The sequence below is a fragment of the Leuciscus leuciscus genome, assembly GCF_965113295.1.
Source record: "Leuciscus leuciscus genome assembly, chromosome: 21".
In the NCBI taxonomy this organism is placed as follows: Eukaryota; Metazoa; Chordata; class Actinopteri; order Cypriniformes; family Leuciscidae; genus Leuciscus; species Leuciscus leuciscus.
Window position 1 is genome coordinate 13,917,224 of NC_138745.1, and position 18,847 is coordinate 13,936,070.

Below are 18,847 nucleotides of genomic sequence, written 5' to 3' on the forward strand. Positions count from 1 at the left end.
GGGGAAAACATTGCCTTGGCGCTCATTGAAATATACGGGACAATCATGCCGGAGAGTTGCTGTGTCGTTTTCTGTACCGCCAATAAACAAACAAATTATGAATTGAAGTTCTACATCCTTCCTAATAAACACACAGAACCGGAAAGGAGGACAGGGACTTGTAATTTTTGAGATTACTGTGTGAGTAACGTTAGATCCCTGTGTGATATAGTAGTGGGTGTTAAACTCGTATTAGGCAGTGGGCCAGATTTGTCTACATTCCTTACGAAAAAGAACTATAGTAATCCTATAAGATTTCTATAGTAGTGTAGCCTATAATACTTCTGTGATGTTCTGTAATACCTCTATAGTACTTCTATAGTAACGTTATGTCCCAAAATACTATAGTATTCCTATAGTATTCCTATAATATTTTTGTCCTACAAGATTCCTATAGTTGTTTTTCATAAGGGATGTCTCATTCACATTAGCGTTATCAGCTGAAGGCCAATCGCGAACCTATGGAGTAGTTCGAGGTCTACACTCAATACAGACTGCAGTCTGTGAGTTAGGGATAACTGTCAGCACAGTCCATCAGCAACTTCGTACTACTGATCACCGTTTTACAAAAGGATTAATAGTTTGGAGTGAAGCATACGTACAATTGGTAAGTGACAAGGTTTTATGGAGTTATAGTATGCAACATATATGAAAGTTGATTGAGTTATAGGCTAATGTTACCGCTACAGCTACCGCGATGTCTTACCTGGAGATTCAACCAGATAACAAAATATGTCTGGAAACGACACCTCCGGCCATTTGGTTGGGTCATTGACCCAGTTTTTAATTAAATAAGGGCAATCATAACCTATTGCAGTTAATTTTGCAATGTACCGTTGCCGGTCGGCAGGCGTTAACGACTCGCAATACGACATTTTTGTCATTCAAATACACACGATGTTCGCAGTGTTTTCCCCCACGCCGACTCCACCCACGCCACGCCAGACCACGCCCCCAACTATGACTAGATGCCGACTGTATGTATATCATAATCTGCGCGACCCCATCGTTGACTTTCTTTGATGACGTTTGCAGGGCGTTTCAAATAAGCGGTTATTGTCAGTGAAGTCCACTTCAACTGATATACCGTGCTCAGGGAGTAGGGGAGCAGTGAACACTGCGTATGGACCCTGTCGAATGGAACGCACCTTAGATGTGTAAAAACAAGTGGAAAGCGCGAGCGCGCCGCTGTCTCCTTTCCACAAGCGCTTGCTCTCCCGTGGCGTCTGTCGTTGCTATGCAACCATGAACTGCGCTCTCCATGATGACAAGGAAGTATCAGCAAAAGATTAATTGATTTCTAGCCCTTGCATTAGCTTTACTACTAGATATATTTATGGAGATGAAAAATAATAAGGCGCCCTGTACAGCTATGATCAGCTGTTCGGCCGAGCATTCAATGTTGTTACGCTGCAAGCTGATCAGTTGGTTCATTGCTGCCGCGCTCTATCACTCGCACACCATAAAGAGCAAATTGTTTTTTAATGTTTCAATTTCGTGATTAAAATGACATAATTTGGAAGCGGATCATTTCTTCACAAACAGCTCATTATGACTCAATGTTAGAACGCTGCACCTACACTCGATAGTGTGAATAAGATCAGCGCAACGCAGACCACTGCATTGACAGCGTGAAACATATGATCTGTCTACGGCCAGGGCTCAGCGGAAGACAGAAAATGCCGGTCCAGCGCTGATTGAGGAATTAAATTCAAAAATAAAAGACAGTTTGACATCTTTTTTCTCGCATCTGTCAATTTATTTTTTAATCATTTGTTCTGAGATGAAGCGAATATATTTGTGCGGGAATTTCTCGCACTATAAAAGCTAACCTTGCGGCAATGGTTTAAATTATGCACAATCCCCACATTCCCGCACCGAAATTCAAGCCCTGAAATGGCAGCGGGATGTGTAACTTTAGCATATGGTGCATATGTCATATAAAGTTAGGCAAGGCCAAACAGCGTTATCCATGTTGTTGCGATTGCATCGCTAGAGTAAGCTAATAGTGAAACTGATAGCGTTTTTCATTTAATTACAATATGAGGACTGACGGTAGGCTATAAAAATCAGCGTTTCTGTGTAGGTGATGACAACCATCTTGACAGCAGCAATCAAAGCATCGCTAATTACGGTAGACCTTAATTTGAGATAGTAAATTTGTTCCTAATCAAAGGGAACACTCAACCACAGAACAGCTGGGTGAGTTTTGTATTGGCTTATTGGATACAGTAAATGAAGACTGTCAACTTCTTTTCAATAGGCTACTATTTCATCAACCAAAACACTCCCACTCTCTGCTGTATATTCATAAACAATTATTTCACAAAACCAACAACCAAGCCACATAAACAATGCCATTGGCACTAGTCTACATTGCAGACATGTCTCTTAATGCACATAACTTTTCACCTTTTTGCACAATCTTGAAAAAAGTACTATTGTTGAAATTCTCAGATCAAGCAAACTTCAACGCACCCTTATCCACTACCTGCTAACGTTAGTGAACCGCACCCGAGCAAGCACACTTCGCAGTTCCTCCGGAAATGCATTCTAGTTAACCTTATTGCCTTAACTTTTATTGCATCTCAACTATCATTAAATTATTGGGCTAAAACAATGATTAAATCATAAATAGTCCATGCAGCCTAAGTTAGGGGCAGACTGGGAATAAAAAGAAGCCCTGGCTTTTTCACTAAAGTATGTGGTAGGAAAGTGTCATATTAAAATAAATATATTGTTTGCAAATAGATTTGTGCATATTTGCACATGCATTATTTTCAAGTAAGCAAGCATTCTTTAACTATATACAACTTTAATTCTCTCTTTTGGACAAGAAAAGGGAATCTCACCTGCGGCCCTCCAGATCACACACATACTTGAAGTAAGCAGTCCAGTCAATACTACTCTTGCCCTCCTGTAGCCAGCTTTGCAGCTCTCTTCGATTCACCTCCAAAAAGTCAGACAGGATGACACGATCAAATCTCTCACATCCACTCATGACCTGGTAAAGAGTGGGGCCAGATCCCACATCAACTAAAACGTCCCCTCTTATATCATCTGTAAAAGAGAGCGGATATTCAAGGTTAGTTGCAGTATTCAACTATCCTCTTCTGTTTATTATTGCATTTTTCTGCAATAGTAATTGGCAGAGGCTATTTGTACTAAGTGCAAATAGCATTAAATGGTTGACTGGTTCATTTATAGGGCTAGTTAGTTTAAATGTAATTAGGTATGGTCAAGTATCAAATAAAAAGTCAACTCGTATTGATGAAGTTTATGTTGCTAGTTATTGTTTAAAAGTTGCCATCGAAAAATAGAGCTCCAATGTATAAAAATTATGGAGTTTATCATTGTCATTAGCCAAACAGTAACCAGTTTTGCACCTAAAAAGTTAACTTAAACGATTTTAGCAAAGCCATTTTGATCTCCACCTTCTTCTCACAACCTGCTTCATCACTTGAGGTTATAATGCTGTTTTCACTCAATAATAATTGTGTGTGAATTTGTCCATTCAGGTACAAAAAGACGTGAAATAGAACTCACTTTAGTACTTGCGCGCAGTCTAAGACATGGCTTTTTGAGAGCATGCTTCGGATGTGTGCACACAGAAAACTGCTGACACAGCGCACAAATACTAAAGTGAGTTCTCTTTCACGTCTTCTTGAGCTTGAATATATAAATTGACAAGGCTTAAAAACATGTGCAATTTATAAACTTTCATGACGATGCAGCACTGGCCCGACCTGGACATTGACAGTTCCGTCAACTGTCCCGAGCGTCTATTACGCTGGCCCCAGGCCATCGAGCAGTTATTATTGATCTGTCCTGGATAATTTCAGATCTGGAGAATTTTTTTTTTTTCTGTTATCACATCTGTTAAAGTAACATTTCAGATTTTCAGCCAAAATCTCGGTTCATCTCAGTTAATTTATCTTAAGATCAGTCATTCACACTGCAGTAACCTTTTTATTTCCCTAAAAAATCTAACCAGTTATAACTGGAAAGCGAGGTTACACCTTCTGTTCAGGCAGCCCTGAAGGGTGGAGGCCTTAATCAAGAGGCCTAAGCAACACTCTTAACCCAAGGGCAGTACCGAGAATGCTCAGAAAAGAGCTATAAACTCAGTCTGACCAGCGAAGCTCTGCAGAGTGGAGGCCTCAATACAACAACTCTCATAATAAGGAGAGGCCTAGCACACTCCACAATGAGGTCAGTAGCCAAGGAGGCTCCCAGAGAGCCTAATGACCTAGCATACTACCTTACCACCTAGCTGAGCTCTAGGAGGAAAGGCCTCAGCATAACAATTCTCTAAAACGAGAGGAGACCTAACAACGCCCCACACTCGAGATATCTTGTAAGGAGGCTCACAGAGAGTCTAAAACTTGCAGTGCTAGAGGAGCTCTGGGGGAACGGAAGCCTCAATAAAAACACCCTCTAGTGAGAGGAGGCCTAGCGACATTTGCAGAAGCCAAAGAGGCTCACAAAGAGCTTAACCACTTGGCCGGCATCCTCATCAGAGTAAGATGCCTTGCAAACTGACCACCGCTACCCAATATCCTACTGGTAAACATCCAGTCCCTGGACAAAAAACTTTGCGAACTGAGAGCTGTTTACATCCCCCCTCAGGCAGACACAGATGAAGCACTTAGGGAACTGTATGGGCATTTGTGCAAGCAGGAAACCATACATCCCAAGGCTGCGTTTATTATAATTGGGGACTTCAATAAAGCCGGCCTCAGAAAGATTGCACCAAAATTCTTTCAGCATGTAACATGCAACACTCGGGGAGACTGAGTTTTAGACCATTGTTACTCTCCTTTCCGGAGTGCTTACAAATCCCTACCCCGCCCACCTTTCGGAAAATCAGATCACTCTTCTGTTCTGCTCCTGCCTGATTACAGGCAGAAGCTGAAACGAGAAACATTACGTTGACTGTGACATGTTCCAGGCTGCATCTCATGATGACATCGATTTATACACAGACACCATCACTTGTTTCATAAGGAAGTGTATAGAGGATGATGTACTGACCAAAACAATTCAAGTATACCTGAATCCGAAACCGTGGATGAATGCGGATGTTCGCGCCGCCCTCAGCACATGAACCTCCGCCTTTAATTCCTGTAATGTGGAGGAATATAAATGTGACCCCTAGGGGGGTGCTCTAAAGCGCACAATTTGAATACCTAAGCTAGAAAACCCAAACAGTGCTCCCCTTCAAACTATCTAGGCAGGTTATGTCCAATGAAGGAACAGAAATGGGACTGATGTAATCAAACATGTAACTTTATTAAACACTAGACACAATAATATATTAATTGGCAATCAGAGCAAGCAAATATTCTCCATAGGTAACTGTAAACAAAATTCTACACTAAAAAAAATTGTCAGAGTGAATAAAGTCTCATAATAAATGAGTTACAGTATATACAGTCTCATAATACATAGGCTGCAGTGAATAAAGTCAAATACTGTTCACATACACACACTCAAACACTGCAAGAGACACTTCACACCAAATAGGCCTCACACACACGGCGTTTCACACTTCACACTAGTGAACACTGCAAAATAAGCACTGTCCTCAAAGAATATATTGCACAATGCCCATAGGCCGAATAAGGTGATATGACTATTGCCAAACAAACAAAAACAAACAAACAAAACATTTAAGTTAGCAGGCTATCACTAGCAGGCCTCCACCCTAGGCCCACCCAGTTCCAGGTCCGCACAGAACAGTGGTAGCAGATTTCCAAGGCACACACATACATACAAATAAATAAAAATAAAATAAAACAGAATGATTAAACCCAGGAAAAACAGTGGCTAGTTGGACAGACGAAGGCAATCCTCCTGTAATCATAAGCATAAATGGTTTATGTTTACTAGCATTGTGACAGTCTAAATCATTATTAGATCTCTGATTGAAAGATAACACACAAAAAAAAGGGTTAAATGAGCTTATGTTTTTTAAACCAGCCTAGATGAATTAGAGCTATATTAGAGCCTATGCACCGTAACAATAAAGTTTAACGGTGTGGATGATTAATAGCTGTGCACACTCTCGACAGCGTTGCTTCTATTCATAGGCAATATCAGACAGAAAACGATCAGCGCTATAAACACTACACATTAAGTCTAGAAGAAAAAGGGCCAGTAAACTTACTTTGCTGCAAACCCGTGTAGACTCACTACTCGTTCTGAGACAGGAAGTTCTCAGTCTGCTCGAGAAAGGAACGATAGAGCGTGTCCCTCCGAGCGAGCAGGAAAGCGAGTTTTACAGCCGCTACTTCGTGGTGCCAGAGAAGGATGGAGGACTCCGTCCGATTCTGGACCTGAGACCCATCAACCAAGCACTTCACAAGCGCGCGTTCAGAACGACAACACTGAAACAGATCTTGGCACAGATACGGCCCAGGCACTGGTTCGCCTCAGTGGATCTAAAAGACGCGTACTTTCATATTCAAATAGTGACGCGCCACAGGTGCTTCCTGAGATTTGCTTTCGAAGGCACGGCTTATCAGTATTCAGTGCATCTGTTCGGCCTGGCCCTGGCCCCCCGCACCTTCTCAAAGTGTGTGGACGCAGCGCTTTCTCCCCTCAGATCGAGCGGAATGCGCATCTTGAATTATCTCGATGATTGGCTGATTTTAGCCCACTCAAGAGATGTGCTAATCAGTCACGTGGAAACCCTGCTTCGCCATTTGGATACGCTGGGACTGCGTGTGAATATGCAGAAGAGCGTGTTTTTACCGAGTCGGACTATAACATATCTGGGAGTATGTTTGGACTCGATGGCGATGCGAGCCCATATCTCTCAAGAGCGCATAGAGGCAATTTCATAGACTCTGCGCCGTTTCAGACCGAGCAGGTCTGTTTCACTGAGGGAATTTCAGAGGCTTCTGGGACTGATGGCGGCGGCTTCTTCAGTGTGCCATCTGGGTCTGCTGCATATGTGGCCACTGCAGTTTTGGCTGAAAACTCGAGTTCCACCGAGGTCGTGGTCTTCGGGCCACAAGCGCATTACGGTCACTCACAGTTGTGTCAGCACTCTGGGACCGTGGAACAGCCCCGATATGTTTAGCCCAGGAGTTCCTTTGGGTATAGTGACGCAGTGCACCATGGTCTCAACGGACGCGTCAACTTCAGGCTGGGGAGCAGTGTGCCTGGGCATACCTGCCTCAGGCCTGTGGTCGGAGTCACAGAGAAGGTGGCACATAAACCGTTTGGAATTGGAAGCGGTGTCCTTAGCCCTACAAGCCTTTCGGTCGAAATTGGAGCGGCAACATGTACTGATTCGAACCGACAACACGTCTGTGGTCTCGTACATAAATCACCAGGGTGGCGTGCGCTCCAGAGCTCTATTCAAACAGGCAGCGAGTCTCCTGTTGTGGGCGGACCGACACTTTCTCTCCATAAGAGCGGCGCACATCCCCGGTATCATGAAACCGTGGAGCGGACATACTTTCGAGGAATGGGATTCCTCAAGGAGAGTGGAGGCTTCACCCAGGATCAGTTCAAATGATTTGGGATTGATTCGGGAGGGCAGAAGTGGATCTGTTTGCCACAAGCAAAAACACGCACCGTCAGACGTTCTTCTCGCTATCTCACTCCCCGCTGCCGGGAGATGCTCTGACACCGCGTTGGCCGGAAGCCAGGCTTTACGCGTTCCCTCCTGTGAAGATTGGTGATGTGCAAAATCAGGGAGGAGAGAGCGTCAGTGATACTCGTGGCCCCGAACTGGCCGAATCAGCCCTGGTTCGCGGACCTGAGAGAGTTAGTGGTGGCTCCCCCATGGCAAATCCTCCTCAGGAAGGACCTGCTGTCTCAGGCGAACGGCACGATATGGCACCCCAGCCCCGAGTTGTGGAACCTTCATGTGTGGCCGTTGTGGGGACCCTAAATGAGTGGGATGCTCTGCACTCACGAGTGCTGAGCACACTTACGGAGGCGCCTCTATGCTCTGAAGTGGGGAGTTTTCACAAAATGTGGCCAGGACATTGGTTTTGACCCGGGGACCTGTTCCGTGTCAGATGTTTTGCGCTTTCTACAGCACAGAATGGATTGTGGGAGTTTGCCATCCACGCTGAAGGTGTATGTGGCCACTATTGCTTCTTTTCGTTCCCCGGTTGACGGGCAATCGATCAGTAAGCACGCTCTGGTAATCAGTTTTCTCAGGGGAGTGAGGAGACTGTGTCCTTCACGGCCGCCCTCCGAGCCGCCGTGGGATCTAGCTCTAGTTTTGAGGGCTCTATCTCTACCACCGTTCGAGCCCTTAGCTTCGATTGCGGTTAAGGAGCTTTCCCTGAAGACGGCCTTGCTTCTTGCTCTCGCCTCGGCAAAGCGCATTGGAGACTTACACGCGTTTTTGGTGAACGATGATTGCATCTGTTTCGGACCTGGCGACTGTAATGTCCCTCTCCGGCCGAGACCAGGTTACGTTCCGAAGTCACTCAATACACTGTTTAGAGCACAGGTTGTTTCCCTGCCTGCCTGCCTTATCTGCTGAGCCGTCAGCCTCGCGTGACGCTGATGCTCAGAGCGCTGTTTGCCCTGTTAGGGCTTTGCGGATGCATGTGGATCGCTCGGCCGCCTTTCGTCAGTCGGACCAGCTGTTTGTGTGCTTTGGTGGATGTAATAAGGGACGTGCTGTTTCAAAGCAGAGACTTTCTCACTGGATTGTGGACGCTATTGCATTGGCTTACGAATGCCAGGGGAAAGACTGTCCCCTCAACATCAGAGCTCATTCTACGAGGGCAATTGCTTCCTCATGGGCCTGGTCTGGAGGTATGTCTATCCAGGATTTATGTCTTGCTGCTGGCTGGTCTTCCCAGAACACATTCGCCAGGTTTTACAAGCTGAATGTACTCTCTGTAGCGTCACATGTACTTTCGGTGAGTTAAGTTTTATTCATGTGTTGTGAACTGTTATAACCAGCTATACAGTAGTTACCATGGCTGTTTACTCTGTGTTATGGTTTATAAGGATTTATGCAGTTGTCACCGCAAACGCCGTCGACTCTGTGTTAAACTCTCGTGCTTGAGTGCTTATTGTGTTGTGCCTGCCCTATTCAGGGCAGCCTTCGCATTCATTGCATTAAGATATGCAAATTTTGTTGGGGTAGGAGCAGATGTCTCATTGGTCTACTTCCGCCTATCAGATGCGAGTACTCTGAGCGACGAGGCTATTGGCTAGAACTGTCTTGCTTAATGTGTGGGTGTGATTGACCCCGTTCAGGGCTTATCTTCACTGCTCTCACGGCGGAATTTAATACAGTTCCCATATACGTCATAGCTGACGTAATGTTGAGTTACCGCCTTGAAAGGGAATGTCTCCGGTTACTATTGAAGGGTTACAAATTTAAGAATCTATTTCAGATATGCTTCCTTACATACCATCACGGTGAAGAATACTGATTTTAGCTTTTAATGTTAAGATCTCAGCAAAGTTGCAATTCATGTACTCTCCTTATTGTCTTAAATGGCTCTTGAAGCCCCAGTTTCACTCAGACTGCTGAGAATCTCACCTTTTGTTCTACAAATGGCTTTCGGACCCAAATGGCTCTTGGAGCCTTATGCTGATTGAATTAGGATTGGCCAGACCCTTAGTCTAGAGTGTTACCTAAACCTGTTACATGCTTTGTTTGAATTTGTCTCCACCTTCAAAAGTCCCTCCTCCTAAAATGCCTATAAGATACCATGTAAAGTTCCCTTAGTTAGATTTTTTTGGACGAACCGCAGCCGCGCTCAAATAAAGAAACTCTTCTGTTTGAACGTGATCCCAATGTCTCCTGGTCTGCTTTGAAGAAAGAAAAAACTTTCCAACACTATCGTAACCTCAGTTCCCTGAGAGGCGGGAACGAGACATTACGTTAGCCTCCGTGGTTGCTGTTTGATCAGCTGTGCTAGCGTTCAGTCGTGATTCTGACGTAATTTTCGCGCCCATGCATTTTATACTGCCCACTGACCTGTCAGTATTTGCATGCTTCGTGTCAATTGGCCAGCTGTCCCCAGCTGGCGTTAGCCCATAAGATTTCAGCGAAAGTGGAGAAGGGAGGAATTCCCATGTACGTCATAGCTGACGTCAAGTCAAGTCAAGTCATCTTCATTTATATAGCGCTTTTAACAATGTAGATTGTTTTAAAGCAGCTTTACATAGATAAACATATAATTTAAGGTAACAGAGATTGTTTTGGCTTTATAGCGGTTCTTTAATAAAGTAATTTTCCAGCTAAAGTTAGTTTTGATTGATTTGCTTCCATCGCAACGATCATTTGTTATTAAATTAGGGGCCGCTAAGACGACACTATTCTCTCTACACAGACTTTAAAATCGAACCTGTGATAAACGCTGATGGCGTTCACATGCGCATTAAGAATTGGTTCTATAGTTATGTGCGATTGAATATATGTGTGCAGGTTTGTAATTCCCTACAAACCAAGCCTAAACAAAAGACTGGTCTTTTCTTATAAATTTTGATACAAAATTGTATTTTATTTTGTCACTTCGGGGTAGGTACGCGAAACGAATTTTCCCGACAACGCTTTATCTGTAGAGTGGTAAAGGGATCCTCCATAGGGAGAGACTAGTTGGCACTTCAGCACTGCGTTGTCATCGGGTCCAGGCGGAGGTCCTTCGTCAGATATGGATACTGCCTGGATCCGGCAGGCTGCGGGAAAACCTTGGGATAAACAAAGACACTAAAATTAGCGTAGATGCCATTCTTCTTATGAGTACATCAGGATTTATGGGAAGTGTTCCCGGTTCCGGCTGACCTAATCTATGCAGCCTAACATTGAATTATAGAAGTCTATAATGTATTATGTGAATGCTAGGTCAAAGAGATATGTCTTTAATCTAGCTTTGAACTGACAGAGTGTGTCTGCTTCCCGGACAATGTTAGGAAGACTGTTCCAAAGTTTTGGTGCTAAATAGGAAAAGGATCTACCGCCAGCAGTCGATTTTGATATTCTAGGTATTATTAACTGGCCAGAATTTTGAGATCGCAATAGACGTGAAGGACTATAATGCGTTAAGAGCTCGCTTAAGTACTGCGGAGCTAAACCATTTAGTGCTTTCAGTAGTGAAGTAATCTGCAATATTTTAAAATGTATGCAATGTTTAATAGGCAGCCAATGTAGTGTTGACAGAACCGGGCTAATATGGTCATACTTCCTAGTTCTGGTAAGAACTCGAGCTGCTGCGTTTTGAACTAGCTGTAGTTTGTTTATTAAGCGTGCAGGGCAACCACCTAGTAGAGCATTACAATAATCTAGCCTTGAGGTCATGAACGCATGAACTAATTGTTCCGCATTTGTCAATGAGAGCATATGGCGAAATTTAGATATATTTTTTAGATGAAAAAATGTGGTTTTACAGATACTAGACACGTGACTTTCAAATGAAAGATTGGTATCAAAGAGCACACCCAGGTTCCTAACCGACGACGAAGACTTAACAGAGCAGCCATCAAGTGTTAGACAGTATTCTAGATTATTACGTGTGGAAGTTTTTTGTCCAATAATTAGAATCTCTGTTTTTTCAGAATTTAGAAGTAGGAAATTACTAGTCATCCAATTTTTTATATCAGCTATGCATTCCGTTAGTTTTGTGAATTTGTAAGTTTCGTTAGGTTTTGAAGAAATATACAGCTGAGTATCGTCAGCATAACAGTGAAAGCTAATTCCATGTTTCCTAATGATATCTCCTAAGGGTAGCATGTACAGAGTGAACAGCAACGGTCCTAGTACTGAGCCTTGTGGTACGCCATACTGAACTTGTGATCGATAAGACATCTCTTCATTTACTGCTACAAACTGATAACGGTCGGATAAGTATGATTTAAACCATGCTAGTGCAATTCCACTAATGCCAACATATTTTTCTAGTCTATTTAAAAGAATGTTGTGGTCAATGGTGTCAAATGCAGCACTAAGATCAAGTAACACTAATAGAGAGATACAACCACGATCGGATGATAAGAGCAAATCATTTGTGACTCTAACAAGAGCTGTCTCGGTACTATGGTACGGTCAAAATCCGGACTGAAAATCCTCACAGATACCTCGCAGATGTCTCGTTCCCGCCTCTCAGGGAACCGAGGTTAACCCTCTGAGGTCGAGAAACGCGCCGCCGCGTTTTGCTGGATTTTTTTCACATAGCAGCAACATAAACTTAAATTACTCCGTCATTTATGGTTATACAGAAAAAAGAAATATAAAAAAATAATCTGTGATATTTCTACTTTTGTATGTGTCCACTTACAATCAAATCAAAACATTGTGCTTTTGTAAAATAAAGAAAATAAACAGGGTGTGCGTTCTGCCTCTCCGTCGCGGTGAACTTTTTTTTCTTGAGCACATCTATAAACTGAAACAAAACTCAGCGAATACTTCTCACACATTTATGAGCCATATACCTTTATACACATATAAGTGTGTACTTTTAAATGATCGGATTCAAACTGAAAACAAATATTCTCTGTTTAAGTAATTTGTATAAAACCAACAGGATGTCCAGTATCTCAAACGCTTGCTAATTACTTTTTAATTCGACACGCCCACTCGCGCAAAAGAGATTCACATGCAAATCTCCACATGGGACGCGAACGCCCTCGTTACCTCAAACACAAAACACCCAAAAACTTCACAAGTCTCTGCTTTTCGTCGAGTTTGGAAGACACGTCTGAGCTTACATTGGATTTACCTAAGAAGAACGCGATTTGAAGACAAGAAAGATGTAAGGTAAGAAATTCTTACTTATTAGTTTATGGTATTGTTGCATAAACTTCACATTGCAGTTGAACTGTTGCTAGATATATGGTGAATATTATACTATTTAGACCCGTGTTTCCTGTTAAATACTGTTTGTGGATATCTGCTCAAACATAGATATGTATAACCATAATGTTTAATATTTTGGAGCGCGATGGCGTTTGAATGTATCATATTTTGGAGCGCGATGGCGTTTGAATGTATCATATTTTGGAGCGCGCTGTGGGTTTGAATGTATCATATTTTGGAGCGCGATTGCGTTTGAAAGGAAAAATGCACCAAACATTAGGCTTTATGTTTTTACTATTATCTCATTTCATATCATCATAACGAGTGGAAACATTTGAAGTAACATATGATAATCAATATATTTTTCTCTAGCGTAGTTGTTCTTGAAATCTTTTGGAAGATTTAATTTATTGTTATTATTATTTTATGCAGCACTGCGTAGCCTATGCCTACAAGGCACAACAAACCTGGTGTTCATTATATATTGTTGGAAACGTGTGTGTGTGTGTGTGTGTGTGTGTGTATTCTGTGAATTTTAAAAAGAAATTTTAACCAGAAAAATCTAAAATCTATTCCCAAAATCGTGCAGCCCTATAGTTTCTCTTGATATCAGTATGTTCACAGTTTTTTCTTTTCTTTTTCTTTCTTTCAGGGACCAGATGCAACTGAGTCCTGCTGACTTCAACATTCACATGAGTCTCTGTACATGAACATGGTAAAGTGAAAATCAAACATTGTTTTCAATGTGCTCTTTTGTCATTAGAATTTTTGGATTGTGTTGTGTTGTAAATAAATCCAAACAATCTAAAAGCCATTCTTTTTTAAATCTCCTCATTCTTTGTGCAAGGTTGCTCTGAATGACAGGGCCTGATCGCTCCTAATAGGGCAGTTAGGGGAGTGTCTTTGTCTTTCTCAGGTGTTGAAGGCTTACATATTCATGAGATGATCACGCCTCTTCGCATATGGCTTTGTCACACAAAACACGTCTTAGAAATTTTAAATCAATATATTGTCTTATCTGAATGAGCAGTCAGGGTGATTTTCACATTGTTTTGGAGCAAATATTCTAGGCTATGTCATACAATTTTCAAAAGTCTTGTGAAGAAATAATCAGTATGGGTTTCATGGCCTTATTTCAGTGAGAATTTTTTTTTGTATTTTCACAAACCACGCATAAATGTCATTATCTCAAAACTACAAACTTTTACATACATGCTGCTGATATATTATTGTAGCAGAGTTTGTGCTGAATACAGTGTAATTAGACTTTAGCCATGAAAATGTAACTAGTAACAGAAAAAAACACAAATGTCAGAGCATGTCAGAACACCTCCAGGGCCCAGAAAACAGCTCAGACCTCAGAGGGTTAAGATAGTAACCGGAGACGTTCACTCCATAGATATATACACTAGAGGTCGCCTTGGCTACGGCAGTTCATTGGAATGAATGCGTCAACAGAGTTGGAACAGGGGAGCCCCTCCTCTTTAATGCATCAGCGTCAATATAGGGAAAGGTCTAACGGAAATAAAATCACCATAAATCGTCATGAATGCGATTTTATAGTTTTTTTGTATTTATGTATTTATCATTGAGTCCAGAGAAAATTTAAGGTTTTGATATTAAGATAATCTACTTCTTTTTCAAAATATAGCCTAATGCATAGTGCTAGTAGGCCTAAGTTTATTAGTCACATTCTTCCACTTGAGTAAACTTAGAATGAACTACATTTACATTTACATTTAGTCATTTAGCAGACGCCTTTGTCCAAAGCGACTTACAAATTAGGACTGAATTCAGCGAGTCATCATAAAGAGGCAAAAGCAACAACAACGCAAGAAGTGCTCAAAATACGAAGTTCAGGTTTTATTCAGAGTAGCATAAGCCTGATAAGTGATGTTTCAAAGGGAAAGGACATTTTTTTTTTTTTTTTTTTTTTTTTTATAAGGTAAAGTGCTCACGGAAGAGATTGGTTTTCAGCTGTCTTTTGAATGTTGTCAGGGATTCTGCATTCCGGATGAGGGTGGGGAGAGCGTTCCACCAGCATGGAACTGTGAATGAGAATGTTCTGGAAAGTGATTTTGTGGCTTTCTGTGATGGAACCACGAGACGTCGCTCGTTGACCGATCGTAGGTGTCTGGTAGGGATGTAGACTCGTAGGAGTGAGTGAAAGTAGGAGGGAGCTGAGCCTGTGATAGTTCTGTAAGCAAGCGTCAGTGCCTTGAACTTGATGCGAGCAGCGAGAGGTAGCCAGTGCAGAGAGATGAACAGAGGAGTGACGTGGGCCCTCTTGGGCTCATTGAAGACAAGCCGAGCTGCAGCATTCTGGATCATATCGCTACTTACTTTAGCCTACTGCATGCAAAATGGCTACAATGGTGTGACTATACATTAATTTAAACATTTAAATTGTATTGGTTTATTAAATATGATACACAAAGCAATTTGCAGGTGGAAGCAAATTAGAAATTTGAGAGGAACATAATGTGAAAGTTAGATAGTTGAGGGGCCAAAGACCATTTCATCTTTTCTTTATTCCTGTCCCGCAATACTTTTGCCACATTAAATAAGTATGTACTAAAGTAGTAAATACATCTTAAATAGCTAAACAGTTGACATTTTCACAAATTCCAGTGTTCTTCCACACCTCCATCCCCAGTTTGCAAGGAAGAAACAAGCCCTTGAGCCCACTGTATCCTTGTGCAAAACTCACACATACATAAGATTTGTGGAATTCTATGTATTGTAGGGGGGTCTGGAGAGAGATAACACCACTGTAGTCTGGCTGCTGCTTCCTACTTGTAGGAAGGACAGGCATAGCGGTCCTCCTCCATCCTCCATCCTCCAAACTCTCACATGATGGCTTCAAGCGCCACACCCCGGGACCTCGCCTCAGCAGGCGTGCTAAACCATGTGAGGGGGTGATGTTAACACGGCATCACAGGGCGAAGAACCTTCATGACATAGGTTACCGGCCAAGGCGGAAGAAGATCTTCTAAGGATCTCAACGACTACGTGTTCGAGACCAGGCCGAGCCACCTAGTAGGAGGATATCGGCTGTGGTCTGGCATGGAGAGGGATGGGCTCCGCCATGCGACATTGCCCAAGACACACCACATGAAAAATGACAACCAATACTCAATTCATATCGGCTCGGTCGTCGCCCGGAAAAAGGACCGTGCCTCCCGTTGTTGTCCACCAGGATGGGGGTGTTAAGAGTGAGACTGATGGACCAAAACATCTACGTGCCAGGGATGACATCACAATTGGCACATGGAATGTAAGAACATTGAGAATAGCAGGGAAATTAGAAGAGTTAACACATGAAATGAAAAGATACCGATGGAACATCCTTGGACTGTGTGAGGTACGCTGGAAGAACTTCAGGGAAACGTCGACCCCAGATGGCCACACACTCTACTTTAGTGGCAACAAAGACAAACATGAGCAAGGAGTTGGATTCCTCGTTCACAAAGACACCGTGAATGCTGTCATGGGTTGTCGACCAGTCTCCAGTCGACTTATTACCATCCATCTGAAGGCATCACCCTTCAACATCACCATCATCCAGGCGTATGCCCCAACATCTGATTATGAAGATGAAGAAGTGGAAGACTTCTACGACCAACTGCAAAAAGTCATAGACCAAACGTCTAATAAAGACATCATTGTAGTACAGGGCGATTGGAATGCCAAAATAGGTGAGGATGCATGTAAGAACTGGAAAGGGATATGTGGCCAATACTGCAACACTGAAACCAACGAGAGAGGTCTAAGGCTCCTGGAATTCGCCAGTTACAACGATCTAAGGCTGGCAAACACATTTGGTCCACACAAGGCATCCAGAAGGTGGACATGGCATAGCCCAGGAGGGAAGTACCACAACCAGATTGATTACATCATGGTCAAGCGTCGTTTCCAGACTAGTGTTAACATTGCAAGGACCAGGAGCTTTCCAGGAGCTGACATAGGAAGCGACCATGATCTTGTGATGATGACCTTCAGACTCCATCTCAAGAAGACTAAGAAACAGGGCAGCATAAGGATCAGATTTAACCTTGACAAACTCAATGACACAAGCATAGCGGAAAATTTCCAAGCAATGATCGGAGGGAAATTTGCTCCACTTCTCGCCCTTGCTGACAATCAGGATACGGAAGTAGACACACTGATAAGCACCTTCAACACAGCTGTGACTGAAACAGCAAATGACATCCTTGGAAAATACCGGCCAACAAAGAAGCCCTGGGTCACAGAGGACATACTGGAGTTATGCGACAAACGCAGAGAACTCAAGCGTAAGAAAAACGAGATTGAAGGGGAAAGACATTACAGAGAAATCAATCAGCAAGTTAAGAAAAGTATGAAAAAGGCAAAGGAGACCTGGATTGAAGAACAATGCAAAGACATAGAAGGAAGTTTACAGAAAAACAACAGCAGGAAAGCCTACCAACTTGTGAAAGATCTGACAAGTACAACACAAGGGCGAACTAATACCATCCAAAATAAAGAAGGGAAATGTCTGACAGAAGAACAGGATATCCTTAAAAGATGGACAGAGTACTGTTCCGAATTGTATACTCACAGAGCCACAGGACATACTGAGGTGCTGAATGTCCCTCCACCAACTAACATCGACAACCATCTTATCCTTCGAGAAGAAGTTGAAGCAGCAGTAAAATCATTAAAAAAAGGGAAGTCGGCAGGAGTGGATAACATTCCAGCAGAACTGGTTCAAGCAGGTGGAGAGGCCATGATAGATACATTATGGAATATCTGCAATAAAATCTGGCAAACAGGTGAATGGCCTACACCATGGACTCAATCCTTGATAATTACCCTCCCGAAGAAAGGCAACCTTCAGTTATGCTAAAATTACCGCACTATTAGTCTGATCAGCCACCCAAGTAAAGTGATGCTGAAAATCTTACTAAACAGATTGAGACCGCAAGCAGAGGAGATCATTGCCGAAGAACAGGCAGGCTTCAGAACAGGCCGCAGCACGACAGAACAAATCTTCAATATTAGAATAATTTGCGAGAGGTACCTACAACACCAGCAAGAACTCTACCACGTATTCATAGATTTCAAAAAGGCATTCGATAGGGTTTGGCATGCGGCTTTATGGGCTACCATGAGGTTATACAACATCAATGCCAACCTGATCAAGACAATAGAACGCCTATATGACAAGGCTACTAGTGCAGTCTACTCCAATAGCACCATAGGAGAATGGTTTCGAACCACAGTCGGAGTCCGCCAAGGCTGCCTGCTCTCCCCCACCCTCTTTAACATTTATTTAGAACGAATTATGACCGACGCATTGGAAGATCATGAAGGTACAGTCAGCATCGGAGGCAGGACGATTACAAACTTGCGTTTTGCCGATGACATCGATGGATTAGCTGGAAAAGAACAGGAACTCGTCAATCTTAACGAGGCCTCGGCAGCATATAATATGCAGATTAATGCAGAGAAAACCAAGCTGATGACCAACAACCCCAATGGAATCAGCACTGAGATCAAGATAAACAATAAGAAGCTTGAGACTGTTAACAGCTTTAAGTACCTGGGAGCCATCGTTTCGGATGAAGGATCTAAGCCAGAAATACTCTCCAGGATAGCACAGACCATAGCCGCCATGACCAAATTGAAGGTCATCTGGAACGACACTAACATCGCCATTGGCTCAAAGATCAGGTTGATGCGTTCCCTGGTCATGTCAATATTTCTATACGCATGCGAGTCATGGACGTTGACCGCCGATATTGAGAGAAGGATTCAGGCGGTGGAGATGAGATGCTTTCGCAGACTTCTTGGCATCTCCTACAGAGATCACATCACTAATGTAGAAGTGAAAGCCCGAATTGAGAGCGCCATTGGGTCATATGAAGACCTCCTATCTTCAGTAAAAAAACGCAAGCTGAATTGGTACGGGCACGTCACAAGATCATCAGGACTTGCCCACATAATATTACAAGGCACAGTACAGGGAAGCAGACGAAGAGGTAGACAGAGGAAGAGATG

General features: G+C 42.9%; 2 protein-coding genes across 2 annotated transcripts in view; one reads left to right on the top strand and one right to left on the bottom strand.

The window, feature by feature from the left end:
• The window catches only part of LOC309485771 (uncharacterized protein), a 506,515-nt gene that overhangs the window by 450,886 nt on the left and 36,782 nt on the right, over window positions 1–18,847 (top strand). The window lies entirely within an intron of this gene.
• The window catches only part of pnmt (phenylethanolamine N-methyltransferase), a 43,356-nt gene that overhangs the window by 10,954 nt on the left and 13,555 nt on the right, over window positions 1–18,847 (bottom strand). Inside the window, exon 2 of the mRNA XM_082152869.1 lies at window positions 2,892–3,099. Coding sequence (XP_082008995.1) covers window positions 2,892–3,099 — 208 coding nt within the window. The remainder of the gene's footprint in view (window positions 1–2,891; window positions 3,100–18,847) is intronic.